This window comes from Budorcas taxicolor, chromosome 11 (assembly GCF_023091745.1).
Source record: "Budorcas taxicolor isolate Tak-1 chromosome 11, Takin1.1, whole genome shotgun sequence".
Taxonomy (NCBI): domain Eukaryota; kingdom Metazoa; phylum Chordata; class Mammalia; order Artiodactyla; family Bovidae; genus Budorcas; species Budorcas taxicolor.
In genome coordinates, this window is record NC_068920.1 from 88,256,025 (window position 1) to 88,277,674 (window position 21,650).

Below are 21,650 nucleotides of genomic sequence, written 5' to 3' on the forward strand. Positions count from 1 at the left end.
TGGAAGAACAGTGGATTGTTAGTGCTCGGGATCCTTAGCAGTGCTGAGTTAGACAGGGCTCTGATTGTACCTTAGGCCCCCAAAGAAAATCAGTCCATTGGTCGGCTACTCTGACCTTTACTGAGCACCCGTTGTCGCGGAGGCCAAAGGAGAATGTGGTTCCTGAATTCAGGGTTGGCAGCCTAGGATGTGGACAGAATAATACATAATTCCTTGTGACACTGTATTCGCAGATTAGGCTTAAGAAGGGGGACTTGGAGACAGCTCGGTGAACAAGATGCAGTCTTGAACTGGCCCTGTCATCATCAGGGCTCAGAGAAAGAAGGCCCTGAGGCTCTGCAGCAAGCCTAGCTTTGCCAGCAGTGGAAACTGGGAGGAAGGGGATATACCAGGGCAGGAGACATGGCATGCTGCCGATCAGCTGCAAATTAAACTGCTCGGAAGGTGGAGATAAGACTCTGGGGGAACTTGGAAGTTAGGCAGAGTTTATTTCCTCTGGATATGGCTGGTGATAGGTAAGCTGGAGATGCTTATAGAGGGGAGTGACAGAACAGAAATAATATTCTAGGATGATTTAGTCTGACCTATATAAAACCCGTATGGAGAGGGAGAGAGGAGTAGAGACAAGGGACCAAGGAGTCACAGCTTCTGCTTTCATCTCCAGCATGGACAGGTGACCGGGCCAGGCCCCAGAAGCCATGTGTTCCAAAACAGAGCTTGTAATGATGAGGAGATAGCATCGCTTCTAGCTCGTGATAGGCTAAGTAAACAAGACAGCAAGCCCATTAGAAAAAATGTAAGAGAACAAAGATTATGAGAAATATGTTTAGGTATGACGTGGGGAAGCAGCTTATCTGGTGGTTCTTGGGTAGGGCCTTGTTTATTTTAATGATTCCCGTGCAGAGCAGAGTGTTCTTAGAAAGATACCTGATTCTTCATGATTCTTCACATCTGCCTTTTCTCTGCCCACTTCCCATCAAAAGCAGACGCTGTACAGGGCCCAGCCAAGCCCTGTCATTTCAGAGCTGCCTATTTATCAGAGTGTTAATGAAGGGGCACATTTCTAGAGCTATGATTTTGTATTTGTTCCTCTCAGCACCTTATGCCCTCCCTCCTTTCCTTGAGGTAGGGAGGGACAAATTGGAGAACCCATAATGGCACCCCTGCTGTCTAAGAGGTATCAGGTCACCAGGCAGGACCTGAGGGGTGAAGACTTGAGCACAGTCCAGCCTCTGCTGCCCGGCTTCCTCTTGTCCCATGGTTAAGTGAAAGTGAAATCACTCAGTTGTGTCCGACTCTTTGTGACCACATGGACTGTAGCCTGCCAGGCTCCTCCATCCATGGGATTTTCTAGGCAAGAACACTGGAGTGGATTGCCATTTCCTTCTCCAGGGGATCTTCCCAACCCAGGGATCGAACCTGGGTCTCCCGCATTGCAGGCAGACACTTTACCATCTGAGCCACCAGGGAAGCCAGTGGTTAACACACGTGGAAAGGCCACCTCTGGGCTTTTCTAACTCAGGATCACATAATTTTCACTTTTCATTTATAATGACTTCTACTAGAATAAGCTTGAATAACCAGGAGGTTCCCATTTTTATTCTTTCTCTGTCCCCAGACACTTGTGTAGACATCAAGTAAATTATCTGCTGTCTCTGCATCTCTGCTCACTTGTCTACAAAAACTAGGAGTTCGGGGCTGATGAGAGCCCCTTCCGGTGGTCACTGGAGAATATGCATGTGTGCTTGTCTGGGGGTGAGAGTTAGGGAACCCTTAGATAGGTGCTTTTCCTTCTTCTCCAAACACAATTCAGGAAAGGCAGGAAGAGTGAGGTTCAGTAGACACATAGTTGCAAGTTGATCACCATATTTTTGTTTGTTTGGATGAATGGTATGACCAGGAAGTTTGGAGTATGTTTCATTGAATGTGTGCATTTGACTTACATTCTGGATATAGGTCCTTGCACCCCATTCGTATTCATATGATATCCCCACCTTGCTTTTTTTTTTTCCAATTTAGAATCACAGAACTGGTTGGTTACCACCCTGAAGAGCTGCTTGGCCGCTCAGCCTATGAGTTCTACCATGCGCTGGACTCAGAGAACATGACCAAAAGCCACCAGAACTGTAAGTTCCAGGAGTACCCCCAGACATCTGTGGAATCTGGCCTTGAGTGAAATGTGACTGGTGAGAAGGAAGAAAATCCAATCACTTTCATCACAGGGCCCACCATCTTGTGTGGCAGACAAGACTCATGTCCTCAGGAAAGTTAGAAAACCAAAATTGCCACCAGCCTATATGGCATGTTGATGCAAATAGGATAAGGGTACACACCAACACACCAAGGCATATAGCCTAGAGAATGGAGGGTGGGCTGAATCTCATTTCCCCCTTACCACCTCCACTGGGCACATTTCTGCAGTTAACAGACTGAAAAAGCTTATGGAACAGCCCCATAGAGCATGATCAACTTGGGTAATATGCTTTAGATGCAAGTACATCCATTCAGAGAAGAAGAGGGCTGGGACAGTTCAGGCAAAGAGAGGACAGGGCACTTTAGTTGAACCTTGAAGGATGGGGGAACACTGGGCTAAACAGAGGTGGAGGTTGTACAGTACCAACTTACTAGATTAGTTGAGTTGAGGTAAGCCATTGTTTTCAAAGAGCTTGCTTGCTGAATCAAGAGAACTCAATTGGATGAGAATGTCCAGGCAACCCAATAATGGCATGCAGAAATTGTGCCTTGCAGCTTACAAAAAAAACAAAAAACAAAAAAAACCCCTGAATTATGAAAGGATTCTAGAGCAGGGTTGTCCAAAAGAACTTTTTGGAGTGGAAATGTTCTTCCTCTGCAGAGTCACGGGTGACCTTTGCTGTATTTGAAATATGTGTAATGCAACTGAATTTTTAAATTATAGTTTTAATTAACTTTAAGTAGCCACACTTGGCTTATGGCTACCATATTAGAGCTGTTCTACTGAATTTTAGTTGACTTTAATCCCAATTAAGCCTTCTCATTTGTAAATGATCCAAGACAATTTTCTTGAATCCATACAGCCCATCAACATGTGAGAACGATGGGTCTATAACCCTGTTCTTGGCCTGTGCTGTGCTAGGCTTAGTCGCTCAGTCATGTCCAACTCTTTATGACGCTATGGACTATATAGCCCGCCAGGCTCCTCTGTCCATGAGGATTCTCCAGGCAAGAATACTGGAGTGAGTTGCCATACCCTCCTCACTTGGCCTACTGGGGGAAATAGAAATTTATAGGATTGATCCCTACCCTAAAGAATCTCATATCTGAGGGACAAGGAGGGCTATGTGTTCCCTGGGAGCCAGTTGACTGGTACCTTCAGCCTCAGTATCTAGCGTAGTGTTTGGTACTGTATAGGCACTAAGTGAATGATAAACTCAAGGGCAAAAACTACATTTTGGAAAGAATGCTTCAAAAAAGTGCCCCCAGTGCAGATGGAGGTGCTGAGAGGATTACAGAAGGACTTAAAATGGGTTAATCTGAGAAGATTCCCAGTGGTCCTGCTGGTCTTGGACTCCAGGGATTAGAGTGGCTTGAAGTAGCAATGAAGAAAATGGAAATGTAGCTATTTCCCCATTGTTCCTAAATCCATCCATCTATCCCAAGGTTAGGACAGCTGAGGTTCAGAGCAGCTAACAGATCAGCAGCCCATAAACTGTACAGAAGCACAGCTACTGTTCTCTCAAGCAGCAAGATCTTCTCTGATTGGTTTCTTTGCTTCATCCTCGCGGCTTTAGGGTTCAGTCTGACAGTGCAGCAAGGCCCCTAATGATATCTCAAAGATGTTTCTCACTGTGGTCTCTGTCAAAAAAAAAAAATCCAAAATCCAGATTCCACATTCAGGGACACAGGGATGGGGGTGGGAGGTGGACGTACCATGGACGTGACCCAGCCCTAAGTTGGCCCAGCTTTGAAACTGTAGGATGTGGCACCAGCCTCCTCTCTGGGATTCCCCATGCTTTTCAGATCCATAGCGGTTCCAGCTCCCTAAGTCGTCCTGATACTGGGCCTGGGAGACCTGGCTCTGGCTCAGCTTACCCACTGATTCCCCAGGACCTGGCTTTCTGGGGTTTCCCTCCTTTAGATGTAAAACTGGGGAAGAGCCTAACCTTCCTTCTCAGCCAAGGATGCATCAAAGTAGGGACACTAGCAAATGTTTCTGAGAATTCTTGCAGGACAGCATTGGACTGAAGCTTCCGGGGTGGGGAAGGTGAGGAAGCTACTGTCAAAAAGAACAAAAAATGATGACTTCTCAGTAGGCCTATGAGAGGGTTTTTTCCTTTCTCTTAGAAAATCTTTGATCTTTAAAAAAGATCTGGGGTAAAATATTGTCATACTAATTTAGTTTTCTGCTGAATCCAAGGGCAATATGGTGCTTTTTATTGACTCTGTGTTTTTAAGCAATAGGCACACTTAAACATAATTCACAGACCAAATATAAATCACAGGTTCCCTTCTTTCCCTGATGGAGCCAAGCAAAGCAGCTCTGAGTTTGGAGGCCTCTACCTAGTCAGCCTGAACCCACATAAGGAAGGAAATTGGGTTAATGCCAGCTAAACAGAAGCAACTATTTCTGTCTCTCTTTCCCCCTCTCTTTTTTTAAAACTTTTTATTTTATATTGGAGTATAGCCAATTAATAATGTTGTGATAGTTTCGGGTGGACAGCAAAGAGACTCAGCCATACATATACATGTATCCATTCTCCCCCCGAACTCCCCTCCCATCCAGGCTGCCACATAGCTGAGTAGAGTTCCATGTGCTATACAGTTCTTTTTCTCTCTTTCAATCTTTCCGTCTATCTCAATCGGTTTCTCTCTGTTTGTCTGACTCTGTCTCTCTCTCTCTCTCATTGAGTTTATGCAGATAAAGTTGCACCACAGACCCATGCTCATACTATGGAATAGTTGGGGGCTGAGGCTGGTCTAGGGTTACACACCAGTATCCCGAATTTAGGCATGTATGTGTATCTTAGTCTGTGAAGGTTTACCATTGAAATTGCTGGGGAAGTTCAGGCCTCAGACCAGATTTAGATAATTGAAAGCCATCATTTGCAAATGGATTAGTAATTTATACATTTGTTACCCTTGGAGGGTAAGGGTTTGGGGGAGGGGGGCTGATTTCTCTTTGTTGTGTGAGGACAGTATGTGCTCTTAGGAAAACAAGATTAAGGCCATAAAAAGCCTATCTACCAAGTAGCAGGCCCCTCACCCAGGCTGGCATTAATGAGCAGATGATTAGAAAGCTGGTGTAATTACATGCTACTGACAGAGCAGGCCCTCGCCTGCAGTCGCTAGAAATGCAGTTAAAAACCTTTGCTCACTGCACTGTTTAATCAAAAAGAATAAGAGCCCGGAATCTTGTCTGCATTAAGAACAAGTTAATAAGTTAATAAATAAGTTCACTCCAGGCACTTGAAATTGTGCGAGAATCATGTCGCTGGAGCAAGGGAGCCTCAGTGGGGCAGATAAAGGGAGATGAGGGAAGACAGAGTCATTTCTTTGGCCAAGGGGTCCATGATGATTTGGGACAGCAGCAACCACCAGTTCAGTCTTCCCAGTGAAGTGTCACCCATGGGAATGTAGTAGGAGGGCACCATACTGCGGGCCACAAGGCTGTCTCACAGCCCAGACGATTGTCCTGTGTGATGTAAAGCAGGTCACAATCCCTCTGGCCTTAGTTTCCTCATGTTAAAAAAAAAAAGAAAATGATATCTGTCTTCCCTACAGCACAGGATTTTATTTAAAAGATTAGACAGTGCTGATATAACCACTTTGGAAAATAACTTGGCAGTATCTAATAAAGGAAAGGTGTACTTACCATATGACCCACCCACTGCACCCCTAAGCTACACCCACACTGTATGTCCATACAAAGATTTGTACATAAATGTTTATAGCACCTTTATTCATCATAACCAAAAACTGAAAACAACTCAAACATCCACTGAAAGGTGGATGGATAAATAACGGTTATCTCTGTGCAGTGGAACATTACTCAGCAATTAAAGGGGGCAAGCCAGAAATATCTACAACAACATGAGGGTTCTGGGAAACACGCTACGTAAAAAGAAGGCAGATGCAAAAGAGCGCGTGCTCTTGTATGATTCCACTTCCATGCAAATGGAGAGAAGATGATTTCAATATATCGTTAACAGAAAACAGGTCAGTGGTTGCCTGGGACTGGGGTGGAGCAATGGGGATTCTGTTAAGAGCTATAAGAAATTCGGGAGGTTGGATAAGGGAAAGTTCTTTGATTGTAGTGACTGTTACAAGGGTCTGTACATTCATCAAAACATGTATGCTTAAAATGGGTGCACTTTCTATTGGTGGTGATGGCGTAAGTGGTAAAAAACCTGCCTGCGAATGCCGAAGACATGAGACTGAGGTTCGATCCCTGGGTCATGAAGATCCCCTGGAGGAGGGCATGGCAACCCACTCCAGTGTTCTTGTCTAGAGAACCCCATGGACAGAGGAGTCTGGCAGGCTACGGTCCATAGGGTCTCAAAGAATCAAACACAACTGAAGCAACTTAGCACACAAAGTTGATTTTTTTTTTTTAAAGTACGAACCAAACCAAAAAAAACTTAGGAGTCTTCAGTTTGGACTACAGTCCTGTACTAGTTCCACTGATAGGGCCTTTCAGCAAATCACTCAGTATTTCTAAGCCTCAGTTTCTTCAGATGAAAACCAGGAATATTAATAATAAGCAGTTTAGGGTATTACTGTACAGTAAGTTAGGTGATGCTGACACTAATCCTGTGGATGCTTTAGTGGTCAAGCACTGTTCTAATTCCTTTGCGGAAATGAATTTATCTTATGAGATGGTTTTCAACCCTGCAAAGCACTATACACATGCAAGTTATAGTGCTTCCTATACCTTGGAAGTGCTTATTAGATTTCTGAACAGGGTGACATGTGCCAAAAAAAACATAAATGTAAAAGGATTACAAGCAGCATTAGTATGAACCAAGCTGTATTCCTCAATCACACAGGAGTGGTGAACGGGGAGTGGTTCAGAAGCCTACAAGGAAAACTGGAGAGATTCTGTGTTTACCGAATGTTCACATGTTCTCACATAAGGCCCCTCAGGACATTATCTGCAGATGTGTCCTGCAGATGCGGCAGGGCCTGAGCACTGTACATGTTAGTAACTGTGGGGCAGAGGGGCTTATTCCTTTACAGCATTTGTCAGTGACATTCAGCCAGCATTTTTATACCTGATTAGCCAGGTGGGCAGATGTGGTCCTCAGTACAAACAGCTGTGGGATACTGGGTACTAATAATAACTATTATCATTCAGTTCAGTTCAGTCTTTCAGTCGTGTCTGACTCTCTGCAACTCCATGAGCCACAGCACGCCAGGCCTCCCTGTCCATCACCAATTCCTGGAGTCCACCCAAACCCTTGTCCATCGAGTTGATGATGCCATCCACCCGTCTCATCCTCTGGCGTCCCCTTCTCCTCCTGCCCTCAATCTTTCCCAGCATCAGGGTCTTTTCAAATGAGTCAGCTCTTCGCATCAGGTGGCCAAAGATTTGGAGTTTCAGCCTCAACATCAGTCCTTCCAATGAACACCCAGGACTGATCTCCCTTAGGATGGACTGGTTGGATCTCCTTGCAGTCCAAGGGACTCTCAAGAGTCTTCTCCAACATCAGTTCAAAAGTATCAATTCTTTGGCGCTCAGCTTTCTTTATAGTCCAACTCTTACATCCATACATGACCACAGGAAAAACCATAGCCTTGACTAGATGGACCTTTGTTGCCAAGGTAATGTCTCTGCTTTTTAATATGCTGTCTAGCTTGGTCATAACTTTCCTTCCAAGGAGTAAGTGTCTTTTAATTTCATGGCTGCAGTCACCATCTGCAGTGATTTTGAAGCCCAGAAAAATAAAGTCAGCCACTATTTCCACTGTTTCCCCATCTATCTGCCATGAAGTGATGGGACCAGATGCCATGATCTTAGTTTTCTGAATATTGAGCTTTAAGCCAACCTTTTCACTCTCCTCTTTCACTTTCATCAAGAGGCTTTTTAGTTCCTCTTCACTTTCTGCCATAAGGGTGGTGTCATCTGCATATCTGAGATTATTGATATTTCTACCAGCCATCTTGATTCCAGCTTGTACTTCCTCCAGCCCATCGTTTCTCATGATGTACTCTGCATATAAGTTAAATAAGCAGGGTGACAAGATACAGCCTTGACGTACTCCTTTTCCTATTTGGAACCAGTCTGCTGTTCCATGTCCAGTTCTAACTGTTGCTTCCTGACCTGCATACAGGTTTCTCAAGAGGCAGGTCAGGTGGTCTGGTATTCCCATTTCTTTCAGAATTTTCCACAGTTTCTTGTGATTCACACAATCAAAGGCTTTGGCATAGTCAATAAAGCAGAAATAGATGTTTTTCTGGAACTCTCTTGTTTTTTCGATGATCCAGCGGATGTTGGCAATTTCATCTCTGATTCCTCTGCCTTTTCATTACTGTTAATTATTATCAGTACCCCATTTTGCAGATGAAAAAACCAAAACCAAGATTTTATAATCCTGCTGGCATGCCTCTTTTTAGTTCTCTGTGATTTGGGGGTTTCTGAGCTGGGATTCAAAAGAATGAATTCCCAAGGAATGAAAGTAAGTGGGCAGTTCAGAAAACTATCAGAAATCCTAACATTAGTAAACTTTCATTTGAAGGGGCTTGTTGATTCCTTTTTAAGGGGAACAGTCAGAGCATTCTAGACTGGGGAAGAGAACTATATTGGGATGCAGGGTTCTTTCTCCAGTGTTTTTATAGAGAAAAGCAAATGTTAAATGAACATTTAGAACATTCTGGGAGAGGAAAGAAGTCATATGCAGGTAGCCTAGCTGAGCAGCTGGGAGGCCAAGTGCAGAGGACTCACAGGCTTTGAAGAGGCTCTGTGTGGAGGTGGCTGGGGGCCCAGTACTGCCTCAGCCCCCACTGGGAGTGGGAGGCTTGCTTATGCCTTTGCTCTGGGTCCCAAACCTTTTGTGGCCCTAAAGGTGGCGGGTCTGACCAATGACTTTAAACAATCAGGACATCTGTTTTGTTTTTTTTTAAACTGCCTTTATTCACAAGCAGAGTGTTGATGGTGGGTCTGCTACCAGCAGCTGCCGAGAACAGGCATTCTCCATGCTGCCTGCAGGTTCCCCCCACCTGCAGTGCGGGGCAGAGGAGGTGCTCTTGCACCCTGGGTGCACGCATGGATCCGGCTGGTGCCCCATGGAGCAGCTTCCTCTCGTTGACCTTGAGGGGAAAGAAGGGCAGGTGCTGTTCTTGGTTTCTGCTCACAGCTGAGCCGGTGTGAGCTGACCTGTCAAGGGTTGGCCATGGCCGCTCCCTCACAGCCAGCCTAGGGACGTCAGCTAACCTCTCTGGACCGCCTTCCCCATGTTTAACATGAAGTGTTGGGCAAGACGCTCTCAGCGCCCTTCCAGCTCATCCCCCCACATCTTTTCCCATACACTGCCCTCGCCTCCCTGACCTCAGGCCCCGTTTCTCCTCCCCTAGTGTGCACCAAGGGTCAGGTGGTGAGCGGCCAGTACCGGATGCTTGCCAAGCATGGGGGCTACGTGTGGCTGGAGACACAGGGGACGGTGATCTACAACCCTCGCAACCTGCAGCCCCAGTGCATCATGTGTGTGAACTATGTCCTGAGGTGAGCGCGTGAGGGCTGGGGGCCACAAGGCTGGGGGCTCGGGTGTTCCTGAGACTGACAGTGCGACCCAGGGACACCAGGCTCCTCAGAACCTGGGCACCACATCTTAGAGTCCTTGGCGGTGGGCATCCTGGGAACAATGGGACATTGGGATTTCCCTTTGACGGCACTTTTTCTGCCCCTTGCCTCTCGTCTGTCATCTGTCATGCCTCCACCCTATGTGAGGGAGGCAACTAGAACATAGATGAAGCCTAACCTGTTTTCTGAATGAGGATCAAGGGAAGAGAACTGCTCATACTTTTGGGGAGCAGACATAACACCCTAGCTATGTAGAACTTGGGAAGACAGCTGGAGAAAGGTAGTGCTGGGGTGAAACAAAAGCAGAAGCCTTCATGTCTGTGCACACCACTCAGTCCATGTACAATATAAAAACAGCATCCAAGACACATACATATTGTGAGGCACTCTTGGCATCGCTAGGCTCCAGGACTCCAAACTACCATCGTGCAGTTCTTTACAAAATGCTAACACACTGTCCATACCCATGGTTTTATCTGAGAGGCTTAGCTGTCAGGGCTTCAGTGTGTCTGGGAGAGCAAAAGGGTTTTGATGGAAAATGTGGAGGGTCTGAAGCTCCCTCTCATCTCAACAGTGAAATTGAGAAGAACGACGTGGTGTTCTCCATGGACCAGACAGAGTCACCGTTTAAGCCACACCTGCTGACCATGAACAGCATCTTTGATAACAGTGGCAAGGTGGCTGTGTCTGAGAAGAGCAACTTCCTATTCACCAAGCTGAAGGAGGAGCCCGAGGAGCTGGCCCAGCTGGCACCTACCGCGGGAGACACCATCATTTCTCTGGATTTCGGTGGGTGCACCTTAGCTAGGCCGGGGCAATCAAACCCTCTTGGGGTGGGGGGGAGGCCTCCCTGGCACAGATTTCCCTTAAGCAGAGCTGCCGTGTACCTTCTCTGAGTCTTGCTAATCCTCCATTAGTGTGGCCAAACCCCGTGCTGTGCACACGCACTCACCATGCTCAGGACTGCCCCATGTCTGACCTCTCAAGGCACCGATCCGGGTGGGGTCCGGTTGATTCTGCATCATGGGCAGTGAGAGTCTGAGAGGAGAGGTCTCGGGGATCTGCTCTGAGGCCATGGGCATATTTTCACAGGGTGGGCAGATCTCCACCTTGAAAGACAGATTGTGTGTTTAGGCAGAAGGCTGCTAGGTTGAAATAATGTTGGGAGAAATCATCCCAGAAACATGGATGGAGAAACAGATTCAGGCCCAGCAGTAAGTCCTTACATGCACGTCTTTAAACATTTACCTGTCCCCTGGGGATGCGAGTCCTGGTGGCCCCAGCAGGGTTTCCAGCTCTTAACCCTTGCTGTGTACCTGCAAAGCCCCTTCCTCTCCATGTGGCAACTGACCACCATCACCCCCAGCCCTACTGTGGCCACTCAAGGAGTAGCTATAACTCCCTGTACTTGCTCTGAACTGGCTTGGCCTTGCTAGACGTGTTCTTGAGAAGCCACAGGGGAGTCGTGACTGCAGAGGGTCACAGAGGGCAAACCTGGGCCAAGGAGTCATGCAGCGTCCCAGTTTTGTGGCAATAACGAGGTAACTTGCCTAGTTCTCATAACCTTCTCCTCTGCATTCTAGATTGTCCTTCAGGGAAGAGAGGCAACTGATACATTTAATCTCTGAAAGTTAGTGGCTCCAAGAGGATGTTCCCATTAAACAGAGTCTGTACATTGAAGCAAAGCCCTGGTTGAAGGCCTCTTTAACCCAACCAAGCCTCAGTGCACCAGGGCCTAGCCCCAGGCACGCTGCAGACCCTTTTAGGAACTCTTGTGCATCCTTCGGTCTTCCTCTGTCCTAGGGGTGAGCCCAGTGGTTGTGGGTGCTAACCAAGCCAGGCCCTGTCTCCACAGGGACCCCGAACTTTGAGGAGTCCTCAGCCTATGGCAAGGGCATCCTGCCCCCAGGCCAGCAATGGACCGGAGAGGTGAAAAGCCACGGCACCCACAGTGAGGCCGGGAGCCTGCCCGCCTTCACCGTGCCCCAGGCGGCCGCCCTGGGGAACAGCACCCCCAGTGCCAGCAGCAGCAGCAGCTGCTCCACGGTGAGCCCCCTCACCTTGGGTTGAGGTCATGGAGAGAGTGAGCTCCTCTGGCTGCTGCCGGATGGCTGAGTGGACAGGCCAGGCCCCAGTGCTGCGCTCCTCTTCCTTGGGTTTCCTGCAGACCCCAAAGGTGGCCGTGAGACTTGCCTGCCACATATTAGATGCTTGCTGTTGGCTCTCCACCCCCCTCTACAGAATAAGCTCCTTGAAGACAGGGGCTAAGTCACTCACAGCTGTGAGCCCTGCACTCAGTCTCCATGCAGGACAGTAACCATCCTGCGGGGCGCAAAGGGCCTGGCCAGACATGCTTCTGTCTGGCTTGTTCTTCAAGACGGCCTCATTTTATGGTGAGGAGACTGAGCTCAGAGAGGTTCACACAGCTCATATGGAGTGGCCTCTCTACAAATCCTGTTCCATGGAATGGAGTTGACTCTGAGATGTATTTCTGCTTCCTCCTTGGACTTCTGGGGAAAGCAGTGCCATAGCCTTGACTTGGTCACCTTCCTTCCTGGCCCCTAGCCCAGTAGCCCTGGAGACTATTACACATCTCTAGATGGCAATCTGAAGATTGAAGCAATCGAGAAGCTCTTTGCCATGGACACGGAGGCAAAGGACCAGTGTGGCACCCAGGTATGTAGCCCTGGAGAAGATCGGGATGGTGCACCAGGCCTGCCTGCTAATGCTGTGAAGGCTTATGCCCATTCTTGCAGCCTCGGCCCTTTGTTGCAAAGACTAGTGGGAAAGCTTGGCCAATGCCATAGTCCCTTAACTGGGTGAGAGTGCAAGGAAATGGAGCCTGTGGTCGCCTGCTTCTCCCACGTCTGCCTTCTGCTTTACGCGTGTCAAATGCAGCTCTTTTCAACTCTCCATATATTTATGTCCACTAACTTGGCTATTTATTAGTGCTCAGAAAGCCAAAACTACAACTGAACCTTTCTTTAAGGAGCCCTCCATTTAAAAAGCATCCCCAGATGTCCAGATGTGTAAGACTTTTCTAAGCACAGGGAACAATTCCCTTTATATACATTTTCATTTTAGGATTCTTTGAAATAACTTATGTTAAATGCATTTTAAAATGACATCTGACTGACAAATTTTTATTTACACGTAACTTTTCAGAAACGTATTACATAAGGCCAAACAGTCTTGTAAAACCTGTGTAAACAGGCTAGGGTGTGGGTGGATGGTACGTGTGTCACAAAACCCAAAGGAAATGTATTAATCCCTATTTGTCTTACTCTGGGTTATTCATCCAAATTTCTACTTTGCCTCTTCAGTTTGTGTCTTTATTCTGCAATCTTTCCCTACGTCAACCCTGCACTTTCTTCTCTGAACTCTAAGATTTATTCCTTGAAAAGAGAAAGTGTGTGACTGGCTGCTGCTTCTCTTTAACCGTTTCATGCAGTTGTAAGCATTAATAAGCTACCTCCCCCCAGGGAGGGTTGAAATTTTTGTTTTGCTGCATCTGCTTGTGAGGATTCGCTATGATGCCCATACTGGGAACGTGGGGGCCACCTCTGAGTCCTTGTTGATCTGAATGAAGGTCCCACAGAGAGCACTGGGCCACAGTTACCCTACGAGCTGTCCACAGATACACCCTGGGCACGGGCAGGAGATGAGGACAAAGCTGCCCTTGGCCCCCAGGAGCGATCGTGCTCATCAGAGTAGGCAGAAATGAAGAGGTGGGGCCGACACCAGTGGGGTGTGTGGAAGAATGACTGAGTGGAAGGCTGGTAACGCTTGTCAGAAAACCTTCCACACTTTGAGGACACATGTGTGCTTTCCTCTCTTGGGCCCCCAGCTTCCAGGCTGTGCAGGAGGAATGCCTCGGGTGGGGGCGGGGGAACGAGGGACTAACATGAGGCAGCGCCCACTGCTGAGCTGCTTTGCCCCTGCTCTGTGTCTTCTAGACTGACTTTAATGAGCTGGACTTGGAGACCCTGGCGCCTTACATCCCCATGGACGGAGAGGACTTCCAGCTTAGCCCCATCTGCCCCGAGGAGAGCCTCCTGCCGGAGACCCCACAATCGACCCCCCAGCACTGCTTCAGCACCATGTCAAACATCTTCCAGCCACTGGCTCCGATGGCCTCTCACAGCACCTTCCTCCTGGACAAGTATCAGCAGCAGCTGGAAAGCAAGACGGAGCCTGAGCAGCGGCGCGTGTCCTTCACCTTCTTTGACGGTGGCAGCAAGGTGTCCCTGCTGCAGTGCTGTGGCCAGACCTACACCCCTCTCTCCTCCATGGGAGGCATATCCAGCACACAGTGGCCCCCTGACCCGCCATTACAGCTGGGGCCCATGAAGTGGCCTGGCGAAGATCAGCACGCAGAGGCCTTGGGGACAGCGCCCCTGGGGCCCCCCATTGCCACACCCCATCTCGCCACGTTCAAGAAGAGGTCAGTGACAGAGACGCTGGGCTGCTTCAGCTAAGGCTGTGCTGTATGGGGGAGGAGGTACAGACAGGTGCCCACTAGGGGCAGGTATGGGGCTCCAAAAGGCCCCTTGCCCCATTACCAGTTTCCATTCGACAGCGGTCCGATATGCTGCGTAGCCCTTCTCTAAACTCTGAGAGCTTGGGCTTTAGGGGACTCGCCCTAAGATACGTGAGGCCTTGAGTGGGACATGTTTTATCAGAGCTGGAGGAGACCAAGAGAGGCCTGCAGACAGGAAAAGGGAAAGAAGTGGCTTGTCCTGGGCCCTGCATACCAGTGGCTTCCTGAACTACCCCTTCCTTTTTTTATTCAGAGTTCATGATCTGAGCCACAGACCACCCACACACACAACATGGAGGGACATTTCCTCAGTTCAAGTGTGGAAGCCTAGTTGAGAAAAGTGAAAAGATGCCCCTGCCTTCCCCCTGACTTCGGTTGCCAGAGTCCAGCATTGCCCTCCCCATCCTGCCTCCTCCCAGCATCTGCCAGTATCCACCACCCCCACAAGGCTCTTCCAACCCCTGGGAGCTTCCCTGGCTGTCCCATGGTTGGAATAGACTTCATGTTCCCATGGCCCACTGGTTAGGCTTCCCTGAGGCCCTTGCCTTTTACAGGGCATCCTCCCTTGTCCCTGGTGGGGAGCAGTCCAAGCAGAGCAGGGGAGATGGGGCAGAAGTGGCCCTTGCAAAGACAGCTGTCACTGAGCTGGGCGGCCACAAACCAGGCCAGGACCAAAGGCCGCCGGGGGCCAGCCAGGCAGATGGACACGTGTGGAGGGAGGTGCAGACAGCTGAGCCATCAGTGTCTACCAGTCAGGGCACACTGAAGACAGGGAGAGCTCCAGCCCAGGCCCTCGCCCCCTCCTCCAGGACTCTTCCCTGGGGCTCCAGAGCCACCATTGTCAGGGTCCTCCTCCTGGGAGGACCCTGGGCACATGGCGCCCCAGACTCTCTCACGCCCACTCTCTCTGGCTTGGCAGGTCTGCCAAGGGCTTCGGGCCTCAGGGTCCGGATGTGATGAGCCCAGCCATGATTGCCCTCTCCAACAAGCTGAAGCTGAAGCGACAGCTGGAGTACGAGGAGCAAGCCTTCCAAGACCTGAGTGGGGTGAGCCGTCTCCTGGGGGCATTGCTGCAGGTTCCCTCCACAGCCCTGGGGAAGGCTGGGTGGGAGCCGGGGCTGAATGTAGAGACCCAGACTGACAGGGTCTCAGAACAAGCAGGGCCTGCCTCATCCCAGCGCAGTTTGGGACTAGGTTCTCTGGCCTCTCCCTCTATGTCTGCACTTCCACATGCAGGGGGATCCGCCAGGCAGCAGCACCTCACACTTGATGTGGAAAAGAATGAAGAGTCTCAGGGGTGGTGGGACCTGCTCTTTGATGCCGGACAAGCTGCCTAATGCAGACGTCCCTAACGGTGAGTGCAGTCCTGGGCCGTGGCAGGCTGGGGTTGGGAGAGGGCATTTGCCGGTGGAGCCAGGGGCTTAGATCCGGGCCCACCCTGGTTCCTCTCTCCCTCACCACCTGAGGGTGACGTGGTCAGAAATCTCTGGGCTCCTCCCGTGGAGGAAGAGGGATGCTGGGGGTGTCACAGTCTGTCCCCTCACTCTGACATCGGCCTTTTCAGATGAGTTCATCCAGAATCCCGTGAGGGGTGGGAGCCAGCCCCTGAGACACTTACCACCACCACAGCCACCGTCTGCCACAACCCCGGGGGAGCCCACCAAGAGTGGGTTCCCCCCCCAGTGTTATGCCCCTCAGTACCAGGACTACAGCCTACCAGCGGCTCACAAGATGTCAGGTGGGTGCACTCGGGAACAGGCATGCTGTGCCAGGGCCCGGGGGTTGTGGGAGCCAGGGGATGGAGAAGGTGGCAGATCTCAGCACAAGGATGAGTTTGCTCATGCAAGGCAGCTGCCTTGAGAGGGGTGAGCCCTCCTCTCCCCAGGGGACCACAGCAGAGACTGGAAGGCCACCTGTCCACAGGGCTGTAGAAGGAGCCCTCCAGTGACTAGGTGACACCCAGGGCTATACCACTATAAGAGCCCCAGAGCCTAGGCCTTTTGCTCAGTTCTTCGTGTTACTGTAATGCCTGATGCAGTGACCTACTGGGGCATCACGCTGAGATAAGGACGCACTGCTGGGAGGATGGGCAGGCTTGCCCTTGGAGGGGATCCTGCTTTCTAGGAGGACTGGCCACCCGATGCCTGCCTCTTACCCACCTTAGTCTGTCAGCATCCTATGTAGTATGTTATCACGAAAAGGTTGCTATGTAAACAGAAATGTAATTCATACTTTGGGTGAAACATACCAAACTCCTGCCCTAAAAGAGAGTCATTTCCTCAGCACTATGGTTTGAGACAGACTGCTGTTCAGTGCTTTAGAGTCCCAAGATAGTCCTGGGCTTCCATTCCAGCTTTGCTCCTTACCTACCTTAGGCTGGAGTAGTAGCCTGCACGTTTAATTTAGTGGCTTGCATGCAAAGCATGGGCTTCCCTGGTGGCTCTGTGGGTAAAGAACCCACCTGCTAATGCAGGAGACTCGGGTCTGATCCATGGGTCAGGAAGATCCCCTGAAGAAAGGAATGTCAAACTATTCCAGTATTCTTGCCTGGGAAATCCCACGGATAGAGGAGCCTGGCGGGCTACAGTCCATGGGTTTGCAAAGACTTACCATGCCCACACCTGTGCAAAGTGTATATGTTTGTGTATATGTTTGCATGAAGTGGTAGTTAGCATTATTATGCCTGCTGTGAACCCATGAGTTTCTGTGAATGGAAACTCATTCTTTTCAGGGGAAAATAATTTTTAATTTAGGTCAGTTCTGAGGATGAGTAAAAGAAGAGGGGATTAGAAAAGGATGATGAGCAAGTACCCCTTTCTACTGTGGGGCTGCAGACAGCCATGAGACACACCCAGTCCACGGGAAAGCAAGGATGAGTTGGGGAGGCAGGCATGGACCCTAGGTAGTGGCTGAGATGCGGGCTGGAGAGGGCCCAGGGCTGAGATGCTTCATGTAAGTCAGGAAGGGAAGCAGGGACTCACATCACTGGGGCCAGTGAAGGGCTTCTGGGTCTGCCTCCAGGCACCCAGGCCCTCTCTTCCCTGGAAGTGGGAGGTGGGGATTGGGCTGGGAATGTCCCCTTATCTTCCTTCTCAGCAGGAGAGGAGCAGCCAAGGGTGAGGATCCTGAAACTGGAAGTCAGGCCTTTGAAGGACCCATGTGTGTGTGTGTACATGCATGTATGTTTGTGTGCACATATGTATGTACGTGTCCATGAGCTTGTGGCACATGTGTATGATATGAGTGCATGTAAATGTGTGTGCAAGTGTGTACAGGCGCCAGCTGGTTCAGAATTCCATTTCTCTGCTCGGCCTTCCCTCCAGCTGCCAGTGCACAGGTGGCAGCGCTCAGTCGGTAACTCCGAGCCTTGCCCAGGCACTGCCTCATGCCTCCACCTCCCAGGCCAGGAAGCCTTCATGGGAACCACCCACCCTCCCCATCCTCTGAACCCTTCCCCGTCCTATCTGCCTTGCACACTCTTGTCCCCGCCTTGGGTCTCAACCTCTCAGCTGATGAGAGAGGCAGACGTGTATCTGCTGGGTCCCTGCTCCGAGCAGGGGGTAGGTCACTAGGGAAAGACAACGCTGAATAGTGGAATGAGGGCTGCCCCACTGTGCCCCGGAGTCAGGAAAGCTGGAAGTGCCTCTTGCTCTGTGAACCCGCTGCATCCCTGCCAGCCTTTTAGGGAACAGACCCCACCCCCACCCCCACCCCACACGGTTGATTCAGGGTTTTTAAACGACAGCACTCACTCTCTGTTCAGGCATGGCAAGCCGGCTGCTCGGACCCTCGTTTGAGCCCTACCTGCTGCCGGAATTGACCAGATATGACTGTGAGGTGAACGTTCCTGTTCCGGGAACCTCCACGCTCCTCCAAGGAGGGGATCTCCTCCAAGCCCTGGACCAGGCCACCTGAGCCAGGACCGCCACCAACAGGCACCCTTCCCACGCCATCCCACCAGCTTCATGTTCTCCGTCTGTTTTTTGCAACTAGGTATTTCTAACACCACCACACTTTTTACAAGATATACTCACCTGGCAAACTTGTCCAGGTCACCGAGTAGTGGCCTTTTTCCGAAGATGCTCACTTTATTATCCATATTTTTAAAATATAATTGTTTTGCCTGCTATGTTTTGCTCTGTCAATGGAAATGTTCTTAAATTTTATAAGAGTTTTCTTTCCCCAAATCCTAATTTATAATATTCATGGGTCTCTCTCACACACACACACACAAACAATATTCATATTAACAAGTTTGGTGTACATTTGTTCTCCTTTCGGGAAAGCTTTGGCTTCATTTAACTAAAAAAAGATTTTGTTGTTGCCAAAGAGAAACAAAATAATCTTGCTTTCTAAGCTTGATTTTTGGCCTCGCTCAGCCCTTTCTTTTCTAAAACTAATCACTGTATTGTAAATTTCCATCTTTTTTTTTTTTAAGCCAACTCTTTGCTCTAATTTTGATATGACTTTTGGGGGTGAAAAAAGAAATGAAATGTGAAGAGTAAACTCCATTGTGTGTGGTTATCTATGAAAGTTGCACAGTATGGCTTTTCTTAAACTGGTGTTTTTCCCCTGCATTTGGTGGATTTTTTTTTAATATTATTCAAAAGCATAACTGAGTTTTTTAAGAAAGAAAATTTATATCTGGGTTAAGTGTTTATCATATATATGGGTACTTTGTAATATCAGAAACGGAAATGGAATCCTGCTCACAAAATCACTTTAAAATCTTTTTTAAGCTGTTTGATCTTTTTCCTGATGTTGCTGACACTGCAGAATTGTACAGAACTCCCACGGGCCTGTACTAACCTTGCTCAAGGTCTCTCGCTGTTGGCTCTTTGCTTTCGGGACATGCCATGGGCATGACAAATAAGCCAGAAAGTGGAGTCATTAAGTGGGAGCATTGCGAGCTGTCTTCTCCTCGTGTTCTATATGGATTTTGTATGTATGTATGTATGTATTATTATTACTGCCGAGAGGGTCTGATGGCACGTCAGGGGTGGGGGTGGGATGATCTAAGGGAGGGGAAGTGCTTTAACTCTTAAGATTTTGTTGCCAGCCCTTCAAGTGCACTGAGCTATGCGACTCTAATGGTCTTTCATGTGGCACATCTGGATACTTCCAGAACTACCATGAGGTGGTTTAGATGGGAATTCATGACACAGTGCAGATTCAGAAACAGTACAGTGATCCAGTGCACGTCCAGCTCACCACCTTGGAGCCCATGGAGTTGAACCGGGGGTGGGGTGAAGGTGCAGAAAGGGGGCCCTTGGTTCTGACCAGCCTCATCCTCATGCCCTTTCCCCATGGGGCCAGGCCCTCAGATCACCCTACAATGTCAAGGTGCAGCAAGCAGACCTCCGGGGATGGCCCCTGGGCCTCCTTGAGGTCTGTCTGTTCCCAGAAGGGACGTATATAGGTAGGAAGCACTGAAAACAGTCTCCTAAAAGTGCCTTGTAATTCACCAGGTAAGAGGGACAATATCACTTGTTTTCAGAATACTAGCCACATGGAGGAGAAGGCAATGGCACCCCACTCCAGTACTCTTGCCTGGAAAATCCCATGGACGGAGGAGCCTGGTAGGCTGCAGTCCATGGGGTCGCTAAGAGTCAGACACGACTGAGCGACTTCACTTTCACTTTCATGCATTGGAGAAGGAAATGGCAACCCACTCCAGTGTTCTTGCCTGGAGAATCCCAGGGATGGTAGGCTGCCATCTATGGGGTTGCACAGAATCAGACACGACTAAGGTGACTTAGCAGCAGCAGCAGCCACATGGAACTTTTCCATCATGGGTACAATGACAAAGTTTCTAGAAACAAGCAAAGCAAAGCACAGCAAACCGAGAATCTGGTAAGGCTGGATGAACTTATTGCCCAAAACAAAAGTTAAGTTTCAAAAGAAAAATTACCTAGTCACTGTGTCGCCCAAATCATATTTGTGTTGCTCAAATTGTACTTTAGCACCGCAGCCCTGCCTCACACACAGTGGGCGGCACAACCTGAAGGGCTACTGACGTGTAAGCGCTGGTGTTTGATTTTCTGTGTTTGCCTCAGCATTAAGGGCATTTTACCCTTGCAGTTTTACTAAAACACTCTGAAAAAATATTCCAAGCTTCATATTAACCTTATCTATCAACATAATGATTTCGTGAACATTATTATTTTGTCAAATTCCTACTGACAATGTTATTACTATATGGGAGCTTAACTTTATAAGGAAATGTATTTTGACACTGATATCTTATTAAAGTATTCTGATCCTACCACTGCTGGTGGCTCTTGTTTCTGGTGGATTGATCATGGGCTACACCAATATAAAGTGAACTATTGAGTAGTTTACAGAAAATGAACATGGGCACTGATCTTTGTGAGACAACTGACAGGAAGCTGGATGAAGGGAAAAAAGGCTATCATTAAACCTTTCCAACTGTCTAAGACCAGGAAGCCATGCTACATCGTCCATATTTCTGCAGGTGGTGTTTTCTCTGCCACAGGCCCCTTTTTCTGTATTCTGGGAGGGCACCAAGAAAAGAAGTCATGGTCCCTGCCTTCAGAAAATTATGGGAAGCATTTTGAGAAATAAAAAAAATTTTAAATGCAGGTGGCTTAGGAGTAGGTGGCTTCCCTGCTAAAGAATCTGCCTGCAATGCAGGAGACCTGGGTTTGATCCCTGGGTCAAGAAGATCCCCTGGACAAGAAAATGATAATCCACTCTATTATTCCTGCTTGGAAAATCCCACAGAGGAGCCTGACAGGCTACAGCCAGCACACACTCACTCATTTCAGTCGTGTCCGACTGTTTGCAACCCTGTGGACTGTAACCCACCAGGCTCCTCTGTCCATGGGATTCTCCAGGCAAGAATACTGGAGTGGGTTGCCATTTCCTACTCCAAGGGAGCTTCCCGACCCAGGGATCTAACCTGCATCTCACGTCTCCTGCATTGGCAGGTGGGTTCTTTACTGCTATGGGGTCGCAGAGAGACACAACTGAGCGACTAACACTTAGGAGTAGGTGTGTGCCTACGTGGCCAGGTGTGCAGGGGCAGCAGCCTGCAAGAATTAACAATAGATCAGCCACTGGAGTTCCTCCTGACTCGACATACATTCTCTTCCAGGCATGCAAAACTCACCTTCCCAGAGCTTACCTTGCCTAACAGCCTCCAGACGAGAAGTCCCTCTTTTGAGGGGTGGGGACATGCAGACCCAAAGCTGAGGAGGGAGGCAGCCCCACTTGGTGAAGAAGGGCCAGCCCTGGCTCCCTGTGATCCAAGTAGGGCAGAATTTACCCTCTCCTGAAGCATGGTCTCTAATGAAGATTTCAAACTGGAGTTGA

The 21,650-nt window shown here is 49.0% G+C and overlaps 1 protein-coding gene across 1 annotated transcript in view; it reads left to right on the forward strand.

Moving 5' to 3' along the window:
• Positions 1–20,580, forward strand: part of EPAS1 (endothelial PAS domain protein 1) — a 94,279-nt gene extending 73,699 nt beyond the window's left edge. The window contains exons 7-16 of the mRNA XM_052648001.1: positions 2,020–2,126; positions 9,550–9,697; positions 10,350–10,564; positions 11,631–11,821; positions 12,341–12,451; positions 13,732–14,219; positions 15,235–15,361; positions 15,552–15,669; positions 15,880–16,053; positions 18,079–20,580. Of these exons, the coding sequence (XP_052503961.1) occupies positions 2,020–2,126; positions 9,550–9,697; positions 10,350–10,564; positions 11,631–11,821; positions 12,341–12,451; positions 13,732–14,219; positions 15,235–15,361; positions 15,552–15,669; positions 15,880–16,053; positions 18,079–18,230 (1,831 nt within the window). The 3' untranslated portion in view covers positions 18,231–20,580. The remainder of the gene's footprint in view (positions 1–2,019; positions 2,127–9,549; positions 9,698–10,349; positions 10,565–11,630; positions 11,822–12,340; positions 12,452–13,731; positions 14,220–15,234; positions 15,362–15,551; positions 15,670–15,879; positions 16,054–18,078) is intronic.
• The last annotated feature ends 1,070 nt before the right edge of the window (positions 20,581–21,650 follow it).